At 38.6% G+C, this 21648-nt stretch overlaps 2 protein-coding genes across 2 annotated transcripts in view; one reads left to right on the forward strand and one right to left on the reverse strand.

Annotated features, from left to right (window-relative positions):
• LOC121876144 (E3 ubiquitin-protein ligase UBR2-like) overlaps positions 1–21648 on the reverse strand; it is an 85971-nt gene that overhangs the window by 41486 nt on the left and 22837 nt on the right. Inside the window, 8 exon segments of the mRNA XM_042381081.1 lie at positions 10167–10445; positions 10818–10945; positions 11306–11519; positions 11957–12184; positions 15064–15212; positions 15829–15963; positions 17587–17814; positions 21301–21519. Of these exon segments, the coding sequence (XP_042237015.1) occupies positions 10167–10445; positions 10818–10945; positions 11306–11519; positions 11957–12184; positions 15064–15212; positions 15829–15963; positions 17587–17814; positions 21301–21519 (1580 nt within the window).
• LOC121876177 (neprilysin-3-like) lies at positions 1277–5178 on the forward strand. Its single transcript, XM_042381133.1, has one exon. It carries the CDS (start codon positions 1892–1894, stop codon positions 4544–4546), a length of 2655 nt encoding a protein of 884 aa, XP_042237067.1. The 5' UTR covers positions 1277–1891; the 3' UTR covers positions 4547–5178.

A 21648-nucleotide genomic window follows, 5' to 3' on the forward strand; every position in this document is an offset into this window, starting at 1 on the left:
CTTACTTGTCACCATTCTCATAAGCCTGTACTTTCATATACGCTTGAGTGTGGATAGGCGAGTCTATGTACACATGTGACCGAACTTGCGTGCGTCTAAAGTCCACAGTATGCGCGTCGTGTTCATGCGCGCGTGTGTGAGCCTGCACGCACCTCTACCTAAAACTAGGAAGAGATGGAGGGGTGTTCACCTTAGACTATCCACAAATATTAAGACAACCAGTTTCTCTGTTCAAGCTTGGACAAACATGGAACCGCGTTCAGTGGGCCGGAGAGCTCACACAATCTTTCCTTATTTCAACTTTGTAGTGTGTGTGTGTGTGTGTGTGTGTGTGTGTGTGTTCATGAAGGCAAGAGGCACTCTTTATATCATTTGATTCTCTTGAAAGGGTAAGTGACTTTCCCTCTGCATTCATCCACCAGAGCAAGTGCCTTTCCCTCTGCACTCATCAACCGGAGCAAATGACTTTCCCTTTGTACTCATCCATCAGGACAAGTACCTTTCCCTTTGTGTATTGGACAAGAATAAATCTAACAAAGTATTGGCCAAAACCCGAAAAAAATAACAAATGATTTCATGTCATTTCTCACACACTTGACTCGCTTAATAAAACTAAGATACACCAAACAGCACGAGAGGTGATGAACGAAACTCTTCTTGGTGACGATGTCATAATATTTATCTTTCCTAAAACAATGATAAAGAAAATGTCTTATCACATCGAAGTTACGCCTTGGTGAACTTAATCCTTGCTACCTACGTCCTTGTTACATCAAACTCTCGATATCATGTTTACACAGTTGGGATCTCATGAAGAATTCGAACTGCCTCTTACGTCACCTGATGATTTAAACACACTAACTTGAACATAACTTCACCCCCCTCTCTCCCCCATTAAGTGTTCGACAAAATATGCAAGGGTTCCTAATCTTCCCGAGATCCTACCTGTGTCCGGGATATTCTTCAAATATTACACCAAGTATACCAGGAAAGAGTTTATATGGGGATTTATTAAAAGGCTGATTTGGATTATCATGTTCAACACATCACAACAAATTATATGATACATTTAACAACACCCCAAAGAGTAAATTTGGTAAACTTGTTATCATGGTGACGGCTTCTGGCAGCTTCTCATATACAGTACTACATCACATTAAAGTACTCCTTTCATTTCATTAGTTATGCAAATGGTGAATTTAGTAGTCTTATATTTCTGACGTAATTCACGAAGCACTCGATATTAAATTAGTTAGATTACATTGTATTACGCCACTACACCCGGAAAGGCAGAATAGGGTGATATTTAACACATCTGGTGTCACTTGGCAACCCCCTTGAGAGAGAGACTGGTAGCTAGCTGGACCGCCTAAGTTTTACAGTCCGGCTGTCTCGTCAGTTAAGACTCTGTCACCCGTGAGCATCACACCCGTTCTTGTTATGCACCCGCTCTACTGTACTTACACACTTGTCAACCAACCAGCGAGACAAAAATCACACTTGACGGACAACTGAATCATATTAAGCTGCCCTGCATCACAAGTGAGACAATTGAACACTTCATGTTTTATCCCTTTGTAGTGCAGAACACAAAGAGGTATTTTTGAAGTCTGGTGTCATCAGTAAAACACAAAAGTACCTTGAAATTGATACAAAAGCAATATGTAACACTGCTCCAATGAAACTCAGTGAAACCTGTTTACTCTGGAAAAGTCTTCTTGGTCAATATAACTCCACGAAGACACAATACAATTGGAACTTTTAACGATGTATTACCAGCTTACAAACAAAAACTTCATTTGCTCTAGGATGTGTCCAGGAAAGGAAATAAGCGAGTGACGCCAGTGACTGACCCCAACACACCCATCCTCATTCCTGACCCCCTTCAGTAATGGATGCTCCAGGCTCTAGGTCTTCACCCACCAACACCCACAGTCGAGACACAGGGAGACAAGATGTACACAAACGAGAATACAACACACCTGATACACATGCACACAACTCAACAGGATTTGATATACACATAAAAAACTCTGAGAGATGCCGTGATCAACCTGCGCCTGTTGGTGAAGTAAGAAGAGTTATACCCTTGAAGGTCACGTCTTCCTCTAAGCATGAGCATGCTACCTCCAGGATGGGCACCTTCGACTGCGAGGGTGACAGAGTGAACAAACATGGGCGGAGGCACACCGAGAGATGGGTGATGGGTGTGATTGTCGCAGGCATGATTGTCTCTGGACTCATCCTCATCATTGTTCTCTACACAATTCTCACTATCTCCTCGTTTTCACCTGTCAACTCCAACAGCAGTCACCAGTCAACTGTCACAGTCGAAGTTGATTCCTCCAATCACTCCAAGACATTGGTAGAAAACGAAGGAAATCTTGGAGATATCTTGGACTCTTCTAGCTATGATGATCCCGACCTCCAAGACTTTCAGAGGTATGTGGCTGATAATGTTCGAGGGGCCATGAAAACAACTGTTGCACCCTGCGATGACTTCTATGAGTATGCCTGCGGAAACTGGGGAGTACAGCATCCTCCTCCAGGTAACGTCTCAAATTGGAGCACATTTGAGGCTATGACGATCAAAATCTGGCACAAATTGGAAACAGAAATAAATACGTTCATCAACACACTACACGACAACAATGACTCGGGTAAACTAAATCTTGATCCCTCGTCCGGTACTCCAGTCAGGTCTCCCTTACATGATGCGGACTCCTTAATAAGGGACTTGGTGGTCAATTACTATGAAGCTTGTAACAATGAATCTCATCTGACTCAACTAGGTGTTAGCCCCCTCCAAGACATCCTCCACAAGATGGACAAAAAGTATAGAAGTGTTGCACAACTGCCACCCTTACAAGCCTTCCAGAGAATGCTGGAACATGTCCATTATGACCTAGGCATCCATGCCTTCTTCAGCTGGAAGGTAGAGGTGGACACCAGTACTGCAAATCTCGTAGTAATAGAATTAATTTCTCCCAATACAGATATGCCACTACAAGGTACTAAGGTGGAGGGTAATGCCATCTCTATATATAAATCGTATGCTTCCGATATTCTGGCAATGATTGGTACATATGACAATAAAACTATAATGAGTGAGGTCAACACTATTCTTCACTTCCTGCAAATTTACCAGACTGTAAGTGGCTCTCTACTAGTCAATGTCACAAATACTGAAGAGTTGAAAAAGTTAGCGCCATTTTTAGACTGGCACATTTATTTCAACAAAGGACTCAATAGGGTGGGTGTGTTTCTCGACAGTGATGAACGTATTCTCTCAATGATTCAGGATTACCTATCTCTTATATCCAAAGAAATAATGGAAGAAATTTCGAGTATGGGGACAGACAGACTGTACGTATATCTTCGCTGGCAAGTGATCCATTACTATAGTCAGTACCTGCACAAACCAGTAAGAAATATGATACAGCCATTATTTGATGAAATAACAGGAGAAAACACTACAGGCTTTGTAAATTTCCGCCTCAGACAATGCACGAAGGAGCTGGCAGAGAAGCTTATCATACCTTCTTCTTATCTCTTCCTGGAAACTATGAAGACAAAAATTCATAAAAGTCAAACTGTGAAAGGTATGATCAGAAAAGTGGAACAAATGACCAATAATATCCGTAATGAATACATAAATTACATTAACTCTTTCAAGTGGCCAGAGTCAAGTGCTAAGAATCTGCTGATTGATAAATTGAGAAGAGTGAATATATTAGTGGGTTATCCACCAGTCCTTGACGATGTCATAGAACTTCATAAAATATTTGAAAGCCTTAATATCAAAAAGGGCAGTCTCTTAGAGAATCAAATACAGTTATTAACATTTGAACAGGATCGTAAGATGAGGTTCTTGAAGGAACCAGGCAAGTACACGGAGTGGGAGATAGTGACGCCCTTGTCTGTTATCAGCTTCTATGTGTACCGCATGAACTCTCTAGTTGTACCGCTGGGAGGATTAACATACCCACTGTACAGTTCTTATTTGCCAGAGTTCCTCGCTTATGCCACAATGGGTGTGTTCATTAGTCATGAGCTGGGACATGCTGTCGACCTTGTGGGCCGCACGAGGGATAGTTACGGCAGAGTTAATACCACCTTGTGGAGCGACTCGATGGTTCAGGTATTTATTGATAAGGTGGTGTGCCGCATTAGTGAATACAGCAAGACTTATTATCCAATCAACAATTTTCTGACCACTACCGAGGTGATGGCTGATGATGGCAGCGTCATTAATGCCTTCAGGGCAATCAAGAACCGATTCCGCCATGCAGAATTCCCACCACAAATAAGAGACCTTATGACGGAGTTGCATCTCACACCAGATCAGTTCTTCTTCCTGTCTTATGCCCAATTGTTCTGTATGACATCAGCCCCTGGTGTGCTACTCAAGGGGGTTAAACATTATCCACCACACTCTACGAGAGTTCGGGCCACCCTGACCAACACACCTGATTTTCACACGGCTTTTGATTGTCCAAAAAATACCAAAATGAACCCCATTAAAGAAAGTTGTGACATATGGTGATAATGAACATTATACAGTAATTATGAAGGAAAAAAAAGAGTACTTGCAAGTTCTGCAACAAACCAAATATGTTTCACCAGGTATCATGTACTGTATGTCTTAGGGAAGCTAAAATTCTGCTATGATGGTTTGAACAGTGATGGCATATACTAAGATCACTCTTTTGTTCTTAACAGTGACTACTCCTCTTTCAGGATACATATGCCTGTCACTGATTAAGTATTGTATGCCAATCACTGATCAAATATTGTATGCCTATCATTGATCAAGTGTTGTGTGCATGTCATTGATCAAGTGTTATATCCGTTATTAATGTAGACATGTAATCTAGTATCATATCTCTTGTTCAGTGTTATTCTGTAGTTTCATGGGCCTCTTTAAGGTAGTAGACTCTCTCAGAAGAAAAACACTTCAGGAACTTTAAAGTTTTTTCCTCGAGGCAGATAAAGATGTTAAACTGTAATAGTACACATATGAAAGGTAGACAATGTTGTAATTAATACAGTATAGGTATACGATACTGTACTGTTATTAGTATTTATGTACTTTTAGTTGCTTGTTTAGTGAACGATGGTAAAATTAAGCAGTGTAAACTGTATCAGTTTGTAAGCAAAAAAGTACAAAAAAGTATATATATATATATATATATATATATATATATTATATATATTATATATATATATATATATATATATATATATATATATATATATATATATATATATATATATATATATATATATATATATATATATGCTGATAACCATGAGGAAAAAAGAAAACACGAAGTTCCCAAGCACTTTCGTGTAATAGAACTGATCCCAAGCCCACCCATGACCATAAGAATCTCTGAGTATTACCATTTCACAAAAATTTCTCTCAAATTCCTTTACACTAAAAACCTGGAATGTTAATGTGGCATTTAAAAACTCATGCACTGTTAAACAAATGTTAATCAAGAACTCCCCCAACAATACAGGCGGCTGCATTTATAAGGTTCCTTGCAAGGAATGTAATATGTTTTACTTAGGCCAGACAGGTAAAGATCTTGTAACTAGACTTAAACAACATAAATATAGTGTTAGGACAGGCCAGGAATCCAATGCTCTGTTTGTACATTTGAGGGATAATAAGCGTTGCATTGACTGGGATAATGCCTCCTCGATATTACCTTGTAATTGAATTGACAGTAGGAACATTATAGAATCCAGTCTCATTAAACATAACGAATCCATCAACATGAATTTGAGTAATGGTATGTACAAACTGGATAATTTCGTAATTAAGAAGATTTGTAACCAGGTAAGAAGGTTGGGTCATCTCACCCTCTGACCTGACTACCAACTGCTGCAGTGCTTTTGAAGATTAGTAGGGTCACTACCTAGTGACCGAACCATTGTGGACTTGATCTCACCCTCCTCTACTGTATATATAAGCCTTGTTATGTATTTCTCCTTAGTCTGTACTCACCCCTGAAGATGTGAATTACACGAAAGCGCTTGGGAACTTTGCGTTTTTTTTTCTCGTGGTTATCATATATATATATATATATATATATATATATATATATATATATATATATATATATACACACCATGTCTCATGTCTCATTCACTCCTACATAAGAGTTTATGTACTGTACTATATACTACTGTACAGGACACCATCAGACCTGCATACACTGTTCACCTGTCAACCCTTAAACCAAGAGGCTTTTGTTCATTCTTATGGGCAAGTCCCAAGTAAAGTTTAACACGGGGATGATGTACACAGCAGAATTACTGTGCAGACTAAAATGTTGTCACAGTCTCCAGTGCATTATTAAATGAAGCAGCACATGCATGTTGTTCTAGTTTCCGTTACAATCTAAAAAAAACAAAAAACACAGAATATGAACCCTATTTGGTACACGTGTTCCCTGTGTAAACAAAATGTACCTTAATAATTTAGGGTTCAAAAGGTCAAAGGCTAAAATCATATTTTGATTTTATTGGAAAATGATTTCCACAGCATAACTCCGAGTTGTGAGCCATTCACTAAACATGAGAAGTTAAGTCTTTCTTGGGGAAGATAAACCCTCTTGATTTCAGGCCCTGTTGGATAGTAGTTTTGTTTCATGCTTTTATCCAGTCTATTTGTTGTACCAGACATAAGCAGCAGGTCTGTCTGCCTCCCTCAACCTCTCAAATACCTCCACAAATCCTCATTATGTCAATGCAAGTATTCATAATGACCCCATGTGAATCACAGGTGCTCACAGTGACCCAATTAAATTCTAAGTACTGTAGTGTAATCTGTATTAATGTGTTCTTATATGACTAGCACTTATGCAGGGTTCCTTCAATCTGAACTACAGCAATTAGCAGAATAAAATATTACATAATCAGCATTTAGAATGTCAAGTGTCATGTATTAGCCCCGTCCTTAACTAACACTCACAGCTTACAGTGTTAATTACGGTGCATCTGCTGATAGGCTGTGACCAATATAGTTTTACCAATAAATGAAGAAAAGACCATTTTGAGTTTGTAACTTAACCCCTCAACTTATTTATATATAAGCCAACTCTACCCAAAGCTTATTTAGTCATTCAGTTCTAAGTAATATGACTTAAAAGGTTCTAAAACAAATACTCTCCTGAAAATCCAAGTTCTAGGTGATAAAACCTAACACCAACTATACAACAGTTACACTTTAAGGGAAGCGTCCAGCTGAAAATACGATGAAAATCGGAAATATATATATATATATACAGTTAACCCTCACTTTACGCGGTTAATGTAACCCGGAGGGTCCCGCGTAAAGTGAGAAACGCGTAAAGTGAATAACATAACATATGGGATTAATTGAAATGGAGTCCGGGTCGATCCCCAAACTCCACTTTTTGACGACACACAACTATGTTGTAGTAAAAATATTATCTTAACTTTATGATGGTATGCACACACAATTAATAATTAAGAGAAATATCAATAATATTAGGTTTTTTAACACTTACATTAGTAGAAAAAATGGCTGGGCACACGGGGATGGGCGGTTGGTTCCGAGGCAGAGGGCAGATTATTGGCCCTCACCTGTGTCACTTGTATCAATTGTATCACTATCCACCACAGAGGCTTGCAGGGCCTCTTTGTCAAACTCCCCAAAGTCCATATAAGTCCATATCCTCACCATAATTATCACTATCACTGACTTGGGCCGGCTGTGGTGGGTGAAGAACTGGTAATGTTTTGATGACTGGGCGACCTTGTGCGCATCATGTTCGCGCAGCTTACACAACATGGCGGATGGCGGGAGGTTTGGATCCAAAAATGGCGCGGCTCGCCAGCCGCTCTCCGCGTAAAGGGGTACACGCACCGCGGAATGTGAGCATCCTGGGTTCCGGCAGGGCACCGCGTAAACGTGGAAATGCGGAATGTGGGACCGCGTAAAGTGAGGGTTAACTGGGGGAGGGGTTGTTTCCAGGAGCGTAATTCCCGCAAAAAATACAGGATTACTGTAGTAGAATAACATTGTGCATGGCTGAACATATAGATTTTCTTTATATTTGGCTTGGTTTATTATTTGCCCATTTATCTTTATAAATATTTGGAGGAAAAAATGGTAAGGAAAAAAATTAATGCATCCAAAATAATTGCAATAATCATAAATATCTATAGGTCACGTTCAAGAGGAGTAAATTACCTAAACTCCACACGAATTTCAACGTAATCTAGGGAGAAGTTATGGAGAAGTACAATTTTGAAAACTGATAAGTATACAAGGGAAAAATCAGGCATTAGGGTATTAGGCAGAACCAATTCAGGGGTATAGCAACAATGCATCTGGTGTCCTTAAATGGTGACAGGAAATTGATATTGATTGATCAATTATTAACAAATATTATGAAGCATTTCAGCCGGACACTCCCCTTAATTACGTTAGCATTCAATGGTTGCACAAAACTCTATACCTTTGATCCTGTAAGTGTGCTCCAGAGATCTTGCACCAAATTCTCCCCATCCCACACAACCTTGCACTCCTCATCACCAGTAGCCACGATCTCCAGTCATTCTTGGGTGTATCTCACTCACTTCTAATGTATTCCTCACCCCATCCTTCCACCTCCTCCTTTGTCTTCTCCCTCTCCCAAACTAATATCTCTCTCCGAGTAATACACACTACATGATACATTCCAACTGTTGTTATCATGCTTTTGAGGGATAATATGGCAAGTTAGCTTTAACAATCAGTTGACTCTTTTGCCAAATGTAGATGTTCAATTTATCCTTTTCAAATGCCAGAAAAATCTTTGCAATCATGATAGTACAGTACAATATTGACATTCATCTACTAAGTCTTTTTCTATCTTTACATTATCAAACTTTAAGTTAGGTTGGATAAGTTCGACTAAGTAAAATATAATTTGGGTAGTTGCACTGATACTACCAGTATTCATTCATAGTTTATGCTGTATAGCAGTCATCTACTTGACTGTTGCCATGTACGATTCGGTCCAAACCTTTTTAAAAACAAAAATATTAATTTGCATTACCACTATTCAGATAGTATCCCTAAAAAGCATGACAATTACCGTATTTTGCAGCATATAGAACGTGCTTTTTTTTCATCAAATTTTTACCCTTAAATCACCCTGAGTCCAATATGGTGAAGGTCAGGATTGGGGTCCAGCTTGGGATCTCTGTAATCCCCTAGTTTAGAATCCAAAAAATGTGTATGACGCATTTTTTCTATTTTTTTTAAATGTATCACAAATCACCCTGCATCTAATGCGCCCATATTACGGATGGGAGGCCGAGCGCCATAGGCGGAGGTGCCTAGCTAGGGAGTCTGGGACGAGCAGTAGTCCACTAAGCAAAAAAATTGTGCTACTAATAATATTACTAATAATAAAATATTGAAAAACAAGCCAAATTATCACAAACTTACGGCAAATTTGTCGAAGACGTAAATAATGGCTTACATTGGCTTAACGGCAGAGGAAAGCTCATAACATCTCACTGTACCTCCATCCCCAGCATACGTAACCCACACCAGATACATGTCTTACATTATTTAAGGACTGTATTACCTTTAAGAAACATTTGTTTTTTATCTTAATGAAAAATGCTCCTAGAAAGATTAAAGAAATGTTAACAGAAAGTTCAGCCACCAGTCAGCCATTTGCAATGAGTCGATGACGCCAAAACAATAGCATATGGTGCTACACCCTGGTGGCCGATCGCGGCAGCACAAAACATCACAGCTAAAAATACGAGTTTCACATCCTGTCGTTAATTCTCTTGACCAAAATATAAACAAGCCACACAGCTGCTCTGATCATAGGTAGAGTTGGGTTAGTATAATGTTACTATATATGATTTCCTACTTGATTCCAGTATATATTGTATTTACATGCACAAAATCATATGTTTTCCCCTACAAAACCACTTTAAAATCACTTTCAATAATTGGATGACGAAACATAATAAAAAATTCCACAAAATATCCTTGTAAAATAGGGGTGCGTCTTTTGCGGTGGTGCGTCTTATATACCGGCAAATACAGTAGGTATTATAATTTTCTAGTAAATACTTACAGAATAGCATATATATACATAAACAGTATACAGGGTACTCACCGATAAGGTCTCCGCCTCTCTTTGATAAGTACATCATCAAAGTATTTCTGCCAACACTGTGCATGCATGGCATGACCACAAGAAGAAGTATGTGCACCCCAGTGCAAGTCTGAAGGCAACAACAGTGGGTCATGACTCTCAGGTTGGTCCAAATGTCGGGTACGGTTACGAGATAACACAGTAGATCTTTGAATGAGGGCACCAAGAACCATTGGCCTCCCTGTGCTACCATCTCCTCTACCAACAATGTCCTCTTGATGGCATAGGATGCATGTGTACCTGTCATGGTGACAAAATAGCCCACTTTAACTTCAAGAACATTCAATATATAAAAAATCATAAATAATGACCAAGCCTTTAACAAAACAAGAACCTAATGGAAAATATGAGTATTAATCTGTAATGCAAAATGGTGTAGATATGGAGGTGTCTCTCACCATGAACAAAATCCATTCCTGTAGATCTGTGATATGGCTGATGACATAAATAAACAAATGGATATATGGAGCCCAAACCACCAGTTCATGGCAAGATTAACATTTGAGTGGGGGTTAACCACTGATAATTTCACCAACTAATAGACTGCATAAAAATAGCTAGTTATTAAGTATGAAATAATTTTAAAATTAACTACAATTTACAAAGACTTACGTTACTTCCAAAGGCGGTCTTAGTGTCTGGCGTGGACCAATTGCTATCATGTCCTCAGTTAATTGCTCACTTAATTCCATGGGGGTGGTCTCTGGGATGTCTGCTACCTGTTCTGTTGAGGGAGTTTCCTATAAAAGAAAGAGACACACATTAATAAATAATATAGTGGAGCAAGTTTGTGTTCTGTGGAAGGATTCTTTCAAATAGATGGTAGTTGACAGAGATAAACAGTATTGATAACAGTGAAATTGAGGTCCCATAGGACTGTAGGCCTGTTACAGGTTGAGTAGATACATCACATATACAGTTCACTAATATTCCTTTTCCACAAGGCTCCAAGATATCTATCTACTTTTAGCATTCACTTCAAACAACCAAGCGCCAACAAGCAGCAACAAATTATGATCCCCAACACGAACACATTCTTCCCCTTACAAGGAAAAACACACTATAAGTAGTCATCCCAACACAAATACTTTCCCTCTCACCTCAAAAAATGTTTCATTTGTCTTGATGAAATTTTGTTGCATAGAGGCCATCTTAGCCATAATACGAGCTTTTCTCTGGGCGGCAATGTCGGCCCTCCTTTTCTTCTCGGCTGTAGCTGTGGCTGACTCGGAGGTTGAGGTCGAGGCCAGTACTGCCTCTGATGCCTGGCTTTGTTTTGTGGAGTCCGTGGACAGATTAAGAATTGCATGGTACCTATGGGAGAAATAATTATGACAGTTCCATGATGAACAGTAGAAAATATTTGTATTTACAGACATGTTCAAGCATCTACAACCAATATTAATCATAGTCAGCAGTTCAATAGGATGATGCAAAGAAATCCTTGATGATTGCCTTTTTCAATCAAATTTTTCTTCAAGAGTGCCTTGGCTCTCATTATAGCCTCAGCCATGTGAACAGTGTTGTTATTGTTCACTTAGTATCTGTATTTTCTGTCTAAATAAACTATTTTAATCAATCCATCCTTTCCACTTCTGTAATGGGTTAATCATGGGGTACATAAAATTTAAGACTGGATTGATACCTCTCAACAAGTGAAGGAATCAACATAATATAATCAACACATAGTGTAGTGGTTATTGGGGGGAGAATTGGTTAAACAAACTCCCTTCCAGTATATTCCAACTTACTTTCTGATGGTCCATGCCAAAAGATCTTTGTGTGTGGATGTTCGGTGATGTCCAACCAAACCCTCGAGCAGGGAGAGGAGATTAATCTTCTGGGCACGACGGGTGAAATGAAAGTAGGGATCGTTGTTACGGTGGTATCGTTCCTCCTCATGAAGTGCATAGCCAACCAAGTGGAGGACCTTCTGCAGCTGTGACTCACTCACACTCTGAGCTTTGGTTTCACTCATTCTGTGAGAGTAAATAGTAAAATTCAGTTCAGTTAATAATGTTTTTATTTAATTTTTTTTTTATGGGGATTTGCCCACCCAGGCACAGGTCACTGACCCACATCGGGGCCTGGGGGCAAAAATGTAGTAGTAGTAGTAGTGGGGGAGGCTGGAGGCCACGTGTAAAAAAAAAAAAAAAAAAAAAAATAGTAGTACAGGTAGTAGTACAGTAGTAATAATAAAGAATTACAAAAATGAAAAAAAGATAAAAAGTGAGAAACAATATATGTATGTTGTGTTGTCAATGGTAAGAGAAACAATTGAGACCCTGCAATTGTGTGTAAATGGGGCAGAAAGTCAGATCAGCAACCTGGGACTTGGTCACAATTCTCGTGATGCCGTATGGCAGCAGGGTCTACCACAGACAACACATTATGCTTCCAATATTTTCCCAGGCGGTAGTACCTCCCTGTTTGGTAGCTTCCTACTACCTACAGTATGTACAGGATGCATCAAATGTTCTTACTCATTTATCATCAAAATGGATAGTTTCAGAATGAATGTATTAAAATTAATGCCGAGGAACTGAGAAAAATTCAGATGAAATTATGTGCAAGGATTTGTATCTATAATCTGTATGTAAGCTTATAGCATTTAATTTGAATGCTTGATGAAGAAAAGATATTTGGTGGATTCTGACTATGACCACAGACTTTTGGAACACCCTGTATAATATACCAACAATGCATGTAGAATAAATAAATATAATTTTACAATAATATGCAGTACAGTATTAGGCAAGATTCGGGTCAGTTGGGCTCTGGCTTGACCCTTAGGCTTTGGGTCACGTCACATGACGTTTTGATTTTTTTTTTACGGGAATTAGCTGTGCCAAGCAACCCACAACGGCGCCGAGGGGGTGAAAAAATAAGAATAGAAAAAAATTAAAAATAGAAAAGAAAAAGGTTATACTAATCTACACCACAAAGATGCCGGAAAACCAGCTTTTTAAAGTGAGACAGATTGTATGAGTGTGCAAACACAGAAGAAGGAAGAGCATTCCCCAGTTTGGCTGTGTGAGGAAAGAAGGATGTACTATAATGGGTTATTCTAGTGTGACCGACATCCGCAGAGAAACGATGGGCACCGCGCGCAAAACGTGTGTTACAAGCCCACGGCCTTGCCGGCGGTACACAGGATGCCAAATCCACCGAACATTGCCCGTTAAAGTACCAGTAAAATAGAGAGGTGAAGCAACATCGCGGCAAAGAGAAAGGGTAAGAAAGATTGTCAACCAAAGGAGGAGAGTTAATAAGATGAAATGCCTTTGATTCCACCCTAACTAACAGTTGGACAGAAGAAGGCCACCCCAGATATGAGAGCAGTACTCCAAGTTAGGACGAATGAATCCTTTATATACTTGAAGCAACTGCTCAGGAGTGAAGAAGCTACATTATCTGTACAGCATTCCCAACTTTCGGGAGGCAGCTTTAGCAATGTTGAGGATGTGTGGCTTCCATGATATATTAGAGAAAATGGTGAGGCTTAGCATATTTATTTTAGAATTTGGCAGAATGATAGCATCCTGAAATGTAATTGGTGGGAGATGATCTTATTTAGAAAGTGTTATTGGTAAATACTGAGTTTTATTACTATTGAATTTAACTAAGTTTCTACTTCCTCATTCAGAGATGCTGCACAGATCCGCATTGATAGATGTAATGATATCAGCTCTAGAAACAGATCTAGTTTGAGAATTAGGAGGAAGAGGAAAAAGTGAAGAGGAGTGAAGAGTAGAATCATCTGCTTAAGAATGGATAGAATTAGTTGTAGTATGAAGTAAATCATTGATAAAAAGAAGGAAGAGAGTAGGTGAAAGAACAGAACCCTGTGGGACACTACTATTGGTAAAGAAAGAACGAGAGATCGATCCCTCGACAACAACTGCCATGGATCGGTTCTCAAGGAAGCTAGAGATTAGAAAACAAATTGGGGGAGAGAAACCATAAGAGGGATGTTTAGAAAGCAAAGACTTGTGCCATGCTTTGGAGAATTCGAGGGCCACGACGAAAGTTTCCTCATAATCCCTAAGAGGCTAGATTATGTTGCCAAGCAGGTATTTATCTTTCACTCAACCACACATGAGCCTCCTCTCAGCTTTTGTGATGAAAGAATCTCGCCTCATGAACTTGACTCCCTTCATCACGTGTTTACACGACCACCCCCAGGCACAAGTCTACTATTATGATCAATTACTGGAGCAGAAATAATGATTGTTAATAGTGTAAATAGTAATAACACAGTAAAACAAGTGTCCTGTATCTCATACTGTCTACAAATTAGAGCATTTACCTCATTACTATTTTAACACACACACATGGCACTTCGCAAACATTCTTGACTCTTCCTAGCCCCGGTGTTGCCAACCTGTTTATATCATGCATAGCCACCAGTTTGCAAGCCTAGAATTATTTTTTAAATGTTCCCAAATATACCCATACATGAGGGTGGGGGTGGCGACTATAACCCAGGGGTTAATCTAAAATACTAAAATATCCAAACTATTAGGACCACATTAGGGTTTCAGCAAGAGTGGGTCTCAGTCCTAATGGTGAAGCTTGGGACCAAACTGATCAAATACAATAGACATCAGCACTTAAGAGTATTCATTATATCCTAAAGGTGTTAATATTTAGTTGCCCCTCCTTCTTCTTACTTCCTTCCTTCCTCTTAAAGCACTACTGCATCTTCCTGTTCTGGTACCTAAATTTGGTTATCTTCCTGAAGTTCTAGGTACTACAGTACAGTACCTCAAATTTCAAGCCTTGATTATACACCCAACAACACAGGAATAATAATAAAAAGAATAATTATATAAATAACAATGTCAAAATAACTAACCTCTTGAGGACAGTCTTAATAATATGGAGAAACACGTCACACTGAAGGATGTTGACAATCATAGTGAATGGCACAGTAAAGGGTGGTGGGATGGGGGGTGGGCAGCACTCCTCCTCACCTGCTGCCTTCTTCCTTGCACGCTGCCCAACCTGAAAACACGTAATTCTGAACTACACAACTTCAGAGCAATGAAAAATAGATAGATAAGCATATCAAAATTATTAGGCACCCCAGTTTACTGGTATATATTGTACTGTGATAATTAAATTGAGTTAAGTTTACCATGGTTAAACTTCATGTGATCCAAATTACTGATTAATTTTTTCCTTTTAATGTGAGGTAGCCAAACTCCATTTATTTTCAATGCTTTAATATCTTCATAAACTATTGAAGGTATGAACAAAGTCCAAATACCTCACTTCTAATACAGTACATCCTTCACCTCAACCTTCTACTGTATATCCATCTATTAATGATACTCACAAGTCCCCCCCACCACAGTAAAATCAAAAGAATAATTTAGGGCAATACGTAATAATAGAAAATACAGTACTAATAATTATCATACACAATCCCTTCTGAGATCTTGTGATATGTTGTATCTATACACAAAGTTGGGTAAAATATACAGCTATTTACTTTAGTTAAATTGTGCTAAAAAAGTTGTGTGTGCATTTGGCAACACACAAAGGAAAATGCCTGTTATTTCTGTGTTCTCTTTTAGCAGGGTGACCGGGAACAATATGGTATGTTGTATTTGCCTACCTCTGACTTGCTCTGTTCCTCCCTTGTGTAGTGATAGAAGAACAGGTTGTAGTGAGAGTAGTAAGACTTCTTAAGTTCAAAATAACCTTTTGTAGCACCAGATGATTTCTTGAAATCTGCAACTTCGTCAATAACCTGTACGAGAGATTTGATTAAGTATTTGTGATACCATAAAAGTGATAGAGAATATTCTTGTTACACATCAACAATTATATAAAACAGTAATCTTTCTTGTCTCGTGCACAGACAGTTCACATTTTTTTTAAGTAGAAAATTGTTCGTGGGGTAAAACATTTTTAGTTGTAACCAAATCTGTCCTATGGTCATTATACTGTACCCTTAACCTTACCTTCTTCAACCTCAGTTATGTGAACCAAAATTACATGAATCAAAACCTGAAAATAAAGCAGTAAAAGAAACCTTTCCAGTTAAAACCCTTAAAACAAAAAAACCTAACCTAACTAACTAACTTTAGTGTCACTAACATAAGATTCAGTTGCAATAAATTATTTTTGTCATATCTATTTCTTTGCTTAAGAAATGGAAAAAAAATTAAGTCCAGGGCAAACATTCAACAGTCATATTATAGTTCTATTATATGTAAATGAAACTGCTCCACCTACAAGACCATGATATGCCTACCATCCTGGAACCATAAGAGTTATAACCATGAAAAGTGAACTTCATCTATATCTCTAGGGAAAACATTCTTCAAAAACATGAAAGGAACTAGATAAAAAAAAAAGAAAAACCCACAATTGCAAGAGTATAATAATCCCTGTTGTTTGAGAAGTGCAGCAAGTTCTCCTATAACACGTGTTTTCAGAGCAGGATTGGGTTATAATGTGAAGAATGTATAGTAGGAAACACATCTATTATAATGCAGATGCGATTTGGATATAACGCAACTGAGTAAACAAAAGTATGTCACTCGAGTAGGAATAAGCAGTTATTCAGTCACCTCAGCATAACATCACACAAGGTGGGATGCGCCACCCCCGCAGTCTTTGCTCATCTTCCATAACTATCAGACATCTGTTATTGTGGACTGTGCTTTAACTTAGTACAAGAACTGTACAGTGTCAACTTTATTGCTTTTAACTATAATGTGGGGCAAGGGTGTGAAGCATTCTGGTCGTGGTGGAGGTGTAGCAAAATAAAGAAAAGCTATAACTTGAACAAAAATTAGATGTGATAAAGCTGTATGAACCCTCACCTCCGTTGTCAGATTTACTCCACCTCCACCACTCGTCTCAAACAACCATCTTCTCTTGTCGTGAGTGTTAAAACATTCTTATAAGTTTATTTACATTTCTTATGGTTAAAATATTTTGATTTATAAAGGTTTTAGCATTAAAAGCTCCTATGAGTGCTATACTCCACGACGTATTATGTATTTCATAATTTTCGTTTCTGGACCCTCCTTCACGGCTCCGTTTTGTATTGCGTAGCAACTTACATTAACACACTATCCTATATAAAAAATTCCCCTCGTCATATTTTTATTCTCTTATTGAATGATATTATCAAACTAAAAGACAGTTATTATAAAAACACTTAAAACTAACAATAATATGAAATTGAATGTGGGTCCCATGTCATGGTGTTCTCGAACCTACTATCACATAACCCTTAATTCCCAGTAAATCATTGGTTACTACAATGCAATTTTTCTATAATGCAGCGTTTTTCAGGAATGCAACTACAGTACTGTACTGTGTTATAAGAGAACTGACCGTAGCACTACGAGGTACTTACCTTCTCCATGCCTGTCTCATGGTTGGTTCCTTCAGGGAGGGCCTTGTTGAGCACCGAGTGTGGCATGGGTTCAATACAAAGGAGCTGGACGATCTCTTTCTTAATTCTGTCCTCTTCTTCAACCTGCCCGATGCCTGGCGTGTAGCGCTCGGCCACCAGTGTCATCACCAATTGCAGGTACTCTTCCACCAGTATTACTGTTTGTCTCATGTTGTCTTCATCATTACCCTGCACAGAAGAGAGTCAATGTTAGGTGAGAGATAAAACAATTTGATTGTTTGTGTATTACTGTATACAGTCATGCGCCGCTTAACGTCCTAAATACGTTCTTGGGAACGTGAAGTTAACCGACTTGGATGTTGTCCGAACATCCCATTGTGAACTTTGTATTTATACTTACGTGTATGTGGAATATTGCAGTGTACTTGTACTGTACAATATTGACTAAATTCACTAGATAACGTACACAACTAATGAAACACAGAGGTTAAAAAGGCTAATAAAATAACATAATGCCTACATTGCCGACGAGGCAAAACCAAGCATACAGTACACTGTTATACAGTTTGTAAACTTTTTATTTTGTAAGTAAGGAAATCAAATTAAAAGTACTGTACTGTACACTACAATAGCCAAAAAACATAAACCAGTAACATAGGCATTTCTTATATCCATCAAAACATATTATGGATATATAGTTACTGTACTGTATCATCATACGCCTGGCAGCACAATCTATTTTGTTTAAGAACACTTGATGCATGCGTGAGGGCGCCCACTCTAAGGCCACTTACGTCCACTACGTCCCGTTGTCTGAACGGGTTTTTTTTATCCCCATTATTTTCTTATTATTTTTATGGGCCACAGACATATATGCGATCGGACGTTGTTCGGACGGACGTAAAGCGACGCATGACTGTACTTGTATCACTATAACTTCTTTCCATTCAAGACGTAGATGTGTACAGCATATGGATAACACTACACTATGGCTTCAAGTGGCTTATGGGTATATATATTACAGCAGTTTATGGAGAGACTGTATGATGCATAATAATGAGAGGGGACTTGGAGCAAAAAATTATGCACAAGTCTAATGATTAGGGGTAAAATATCTGCATTAAGCTTTTCATGAACAAGTATGTAGATCTGTGTCTTATATGTCAAGAAAACAAGTCATTATCTAGATCTATATTCTTGTTTCCTGTCAGCTACAACTCAGTACCACTCATGGCTGTCACAGCTCAGGGTCATATGTTGATTCACTATCAAGGCAGCTATGCAGTTAGTTATCAGTGAAGAGTTTTAACAAATGATTACAGTGATCGGCGAGTGATGCACTGTAAAATAAAATTACCAATCACAGTGTTACCTAACGACATCCCCTTTTGGCCTGTCACCACAAGAATTCCTTCTGTCTGAATAAACTTCAGTGTTGTACTGGTGGACAAGCCAATATACAGTATACTGTACTGTATATGAAGTGACTCATTAAAGTGTTCAGCCTACATAAGAAAAAAGAATTACTCCAGGTGAAACAAATGCTTCTATCTCTCCACACCATTACACTCCATTGCTTCACCATTCTTTCCTGTGCTCATCAAGTGCCCTTGAATCGTCTCCATTCATTGGACAGCTACTCCCCGACATACGACCACCCGGACATACGACCGCCTCAGTGGTACCAAAATTTTGTCAAATTACCTATTTTCGAGTCCCAATTTCAGTGATTGCGCTGTGTACGGACAAAATTTTCGTTTGTAATTCACTTCAAAATGGCTGGCAAGCTTAAAAGTGAGAGTTTTGTGGTGATGAGAAGAAAAAGAGACACCCATTTTAGATTTTCTATGTATTATTTAAGCATTTTCGACTTACGACCTGGATTTGGGTCCCTAACCCCGCCGTAAGTCAGGGAGCAGCTGTATTTCTAAACCGAATATTTTTTTCTTTCAATTTAACAAAAATATATATTCTTGTTACAGTACAGTTGGCTCAAGAGATGCAAATCCTGTGTCTTAGCATTCATTAAATACTGGGTTACCTCCCACCTTTATCAGGATTTTAGCTGATCAAAAAGTTGTGCCACCATCTGCAAGCATTCCTGACAATGTACTCCTTTTATTGCCAAGTGTGTTAAAGTCGATGTACACAGAAAACCCAATACGCCACTTCAACTGGGAAACAAATCCCGGACAGGCAAGGTGAATCCTAGAACCCTGAGCTATGGAGCAGTTTATCATCATTATAGTAGCTATCCATCATTTTCACAATTTTAGCAGTGACCTCAGTGAACCAGAGGACCATATGGCTGTTCCTTTTACTTCAACAAATGGCCCCATTAACGAATTAATTAACTGGATCCTTATCTTAAGTGGTTTATCTCTTCCCCCATCCTACCCTTAGTTACACTTCTTTTGAACATTCACCAACTCATTATACACTGCACGATTAAACACCAGCAATCATTCATTGTACACCCAACAATTTACAAAATTTATACATTAACAACCTGTACCCCAGTAAGGTCTTTCACTCTTGGTAGCTTTCTCACATCCTCACAGTATGCCTAAACCCTACCAACTCTCTTACTTACTATAACACTGCAAACAAAATTTCCATTTCTACTACCACATTATGCACTTGCTTAATTAAGTCTTTAGATGCTTATTGCTTTACAAGCACAGTGAACAGCTGGAACAAGTACAGTACTCCTCTATGTAGGCTTCATACAGAATTGATTAAGACCAGGGCTGTGCAAACTGCGGCCCTACAGCCACATGCAGCCCTCTGAAATTACCGTGAACACTTTAAGCGACCCCAACACACAAGGGGGCAGATTATCCACAACTTTCTGCTCACGCACAAAAAATTTTGTCAGTGTTTGGAAGTGCATCCTTATATAAACAGCATTTCTCAAAAATTAATATAACAAGGAACAAATTAAGGTTCTCTATTACTGATGTGCAACTACTAAACACCCTTCGTGTTGCTGTCATCCATCCAGCCAGACATTGCAGACTTCGTGCAGCAAGTACAAAGTCACCCATCCCATTAACAACTCATTTCACAGTCAATAAACAGTAAGTATGCATTTTGTCTTTAAATTTATTATTAACTTTGAATTTTAAAAGCAATATAATGAGTGTATGGCCGATCATGCCTCAGATGGTTTTACTGTGGCCCTCTATCCAAAAAGTTTGCACGCCCCTGATTTAGACCTTCTTACTGCTCATTAAGATTATCAGGATTCCTCAAATTCAAAGTAATTTAAATATAAAATGAGTAGTTGATGGCACATGATGCCTAGGTATTATAAAAAGCAAGAAACAAAAAATTAAGGCTGGGGGGCACCACAGAAGTACAAATTGGGCTGGGCAGCTATATAAAATGAATGACAGCAAATGAAGAGTCTACATTGCTCTTGATCTGGGCCACACTGCATCATGTTGGGAAAGGGATTGCATCAGTGAATTATATTACTAAACCTGTATGTTAAAAGCACATATCTCTGTAAAAGTTACACCTGTACTGCTAAAATCACTGGCCTAGAAACTCATGGAAGGATATGATGGTTAAAACAGAAAAGAAAGACAGCATAGTGGCCACAGGAGATTTTTTTTCCCTAAAGGCATCAAGGATAACCAGGGGCTAGTAAATGCTATGGCCACAGAGATTCTAGGCCTAAAACAAGCAGAAAAACAGTTTATGACTTACTCTTAAATAGTTGATCTCATAGTCTTCTCGTGCCCAGCTCATCAAGCTGAACCTGTTCATGAGGTGTACCAGGAACTCATTGGAGTCTATAAGAGTAGCAGCTATCTGAAGGAGCATCACGTCACGGTCTAGCATCTCTTGCCTGCACCGCACATTATGATAAAAATAGATCTGGTTGATAAGGGAGAAGCCATTACGTCTCCACATCCCAGCATGGACCTGTCAGAGATTAAATATTTAGTAAGTACAGTACAGGTACTATCTTTATATTAATTTCATAGTTTTAATACCACATCCATAAGCATCAGTAAGTGCAAATTTAAGATATACTGTACTGGATAAATATTT

This window comes from Homarus americanus, unplaced genomic scaffold (assembly GCF_018991925.1).
Source record: "Homarus americanus isolate GMGI-L3 unplaced genomic scaffold, GMGI_Hamer_2.0 scaffold34921, whole genome shotgun sequence".
Taxonomy (NCBI): Eukaryota; Metazoa; Arthropoda; class Malacostraca; order Decapoda; family Nephropidae; genus Homarus; species Homarus americanus.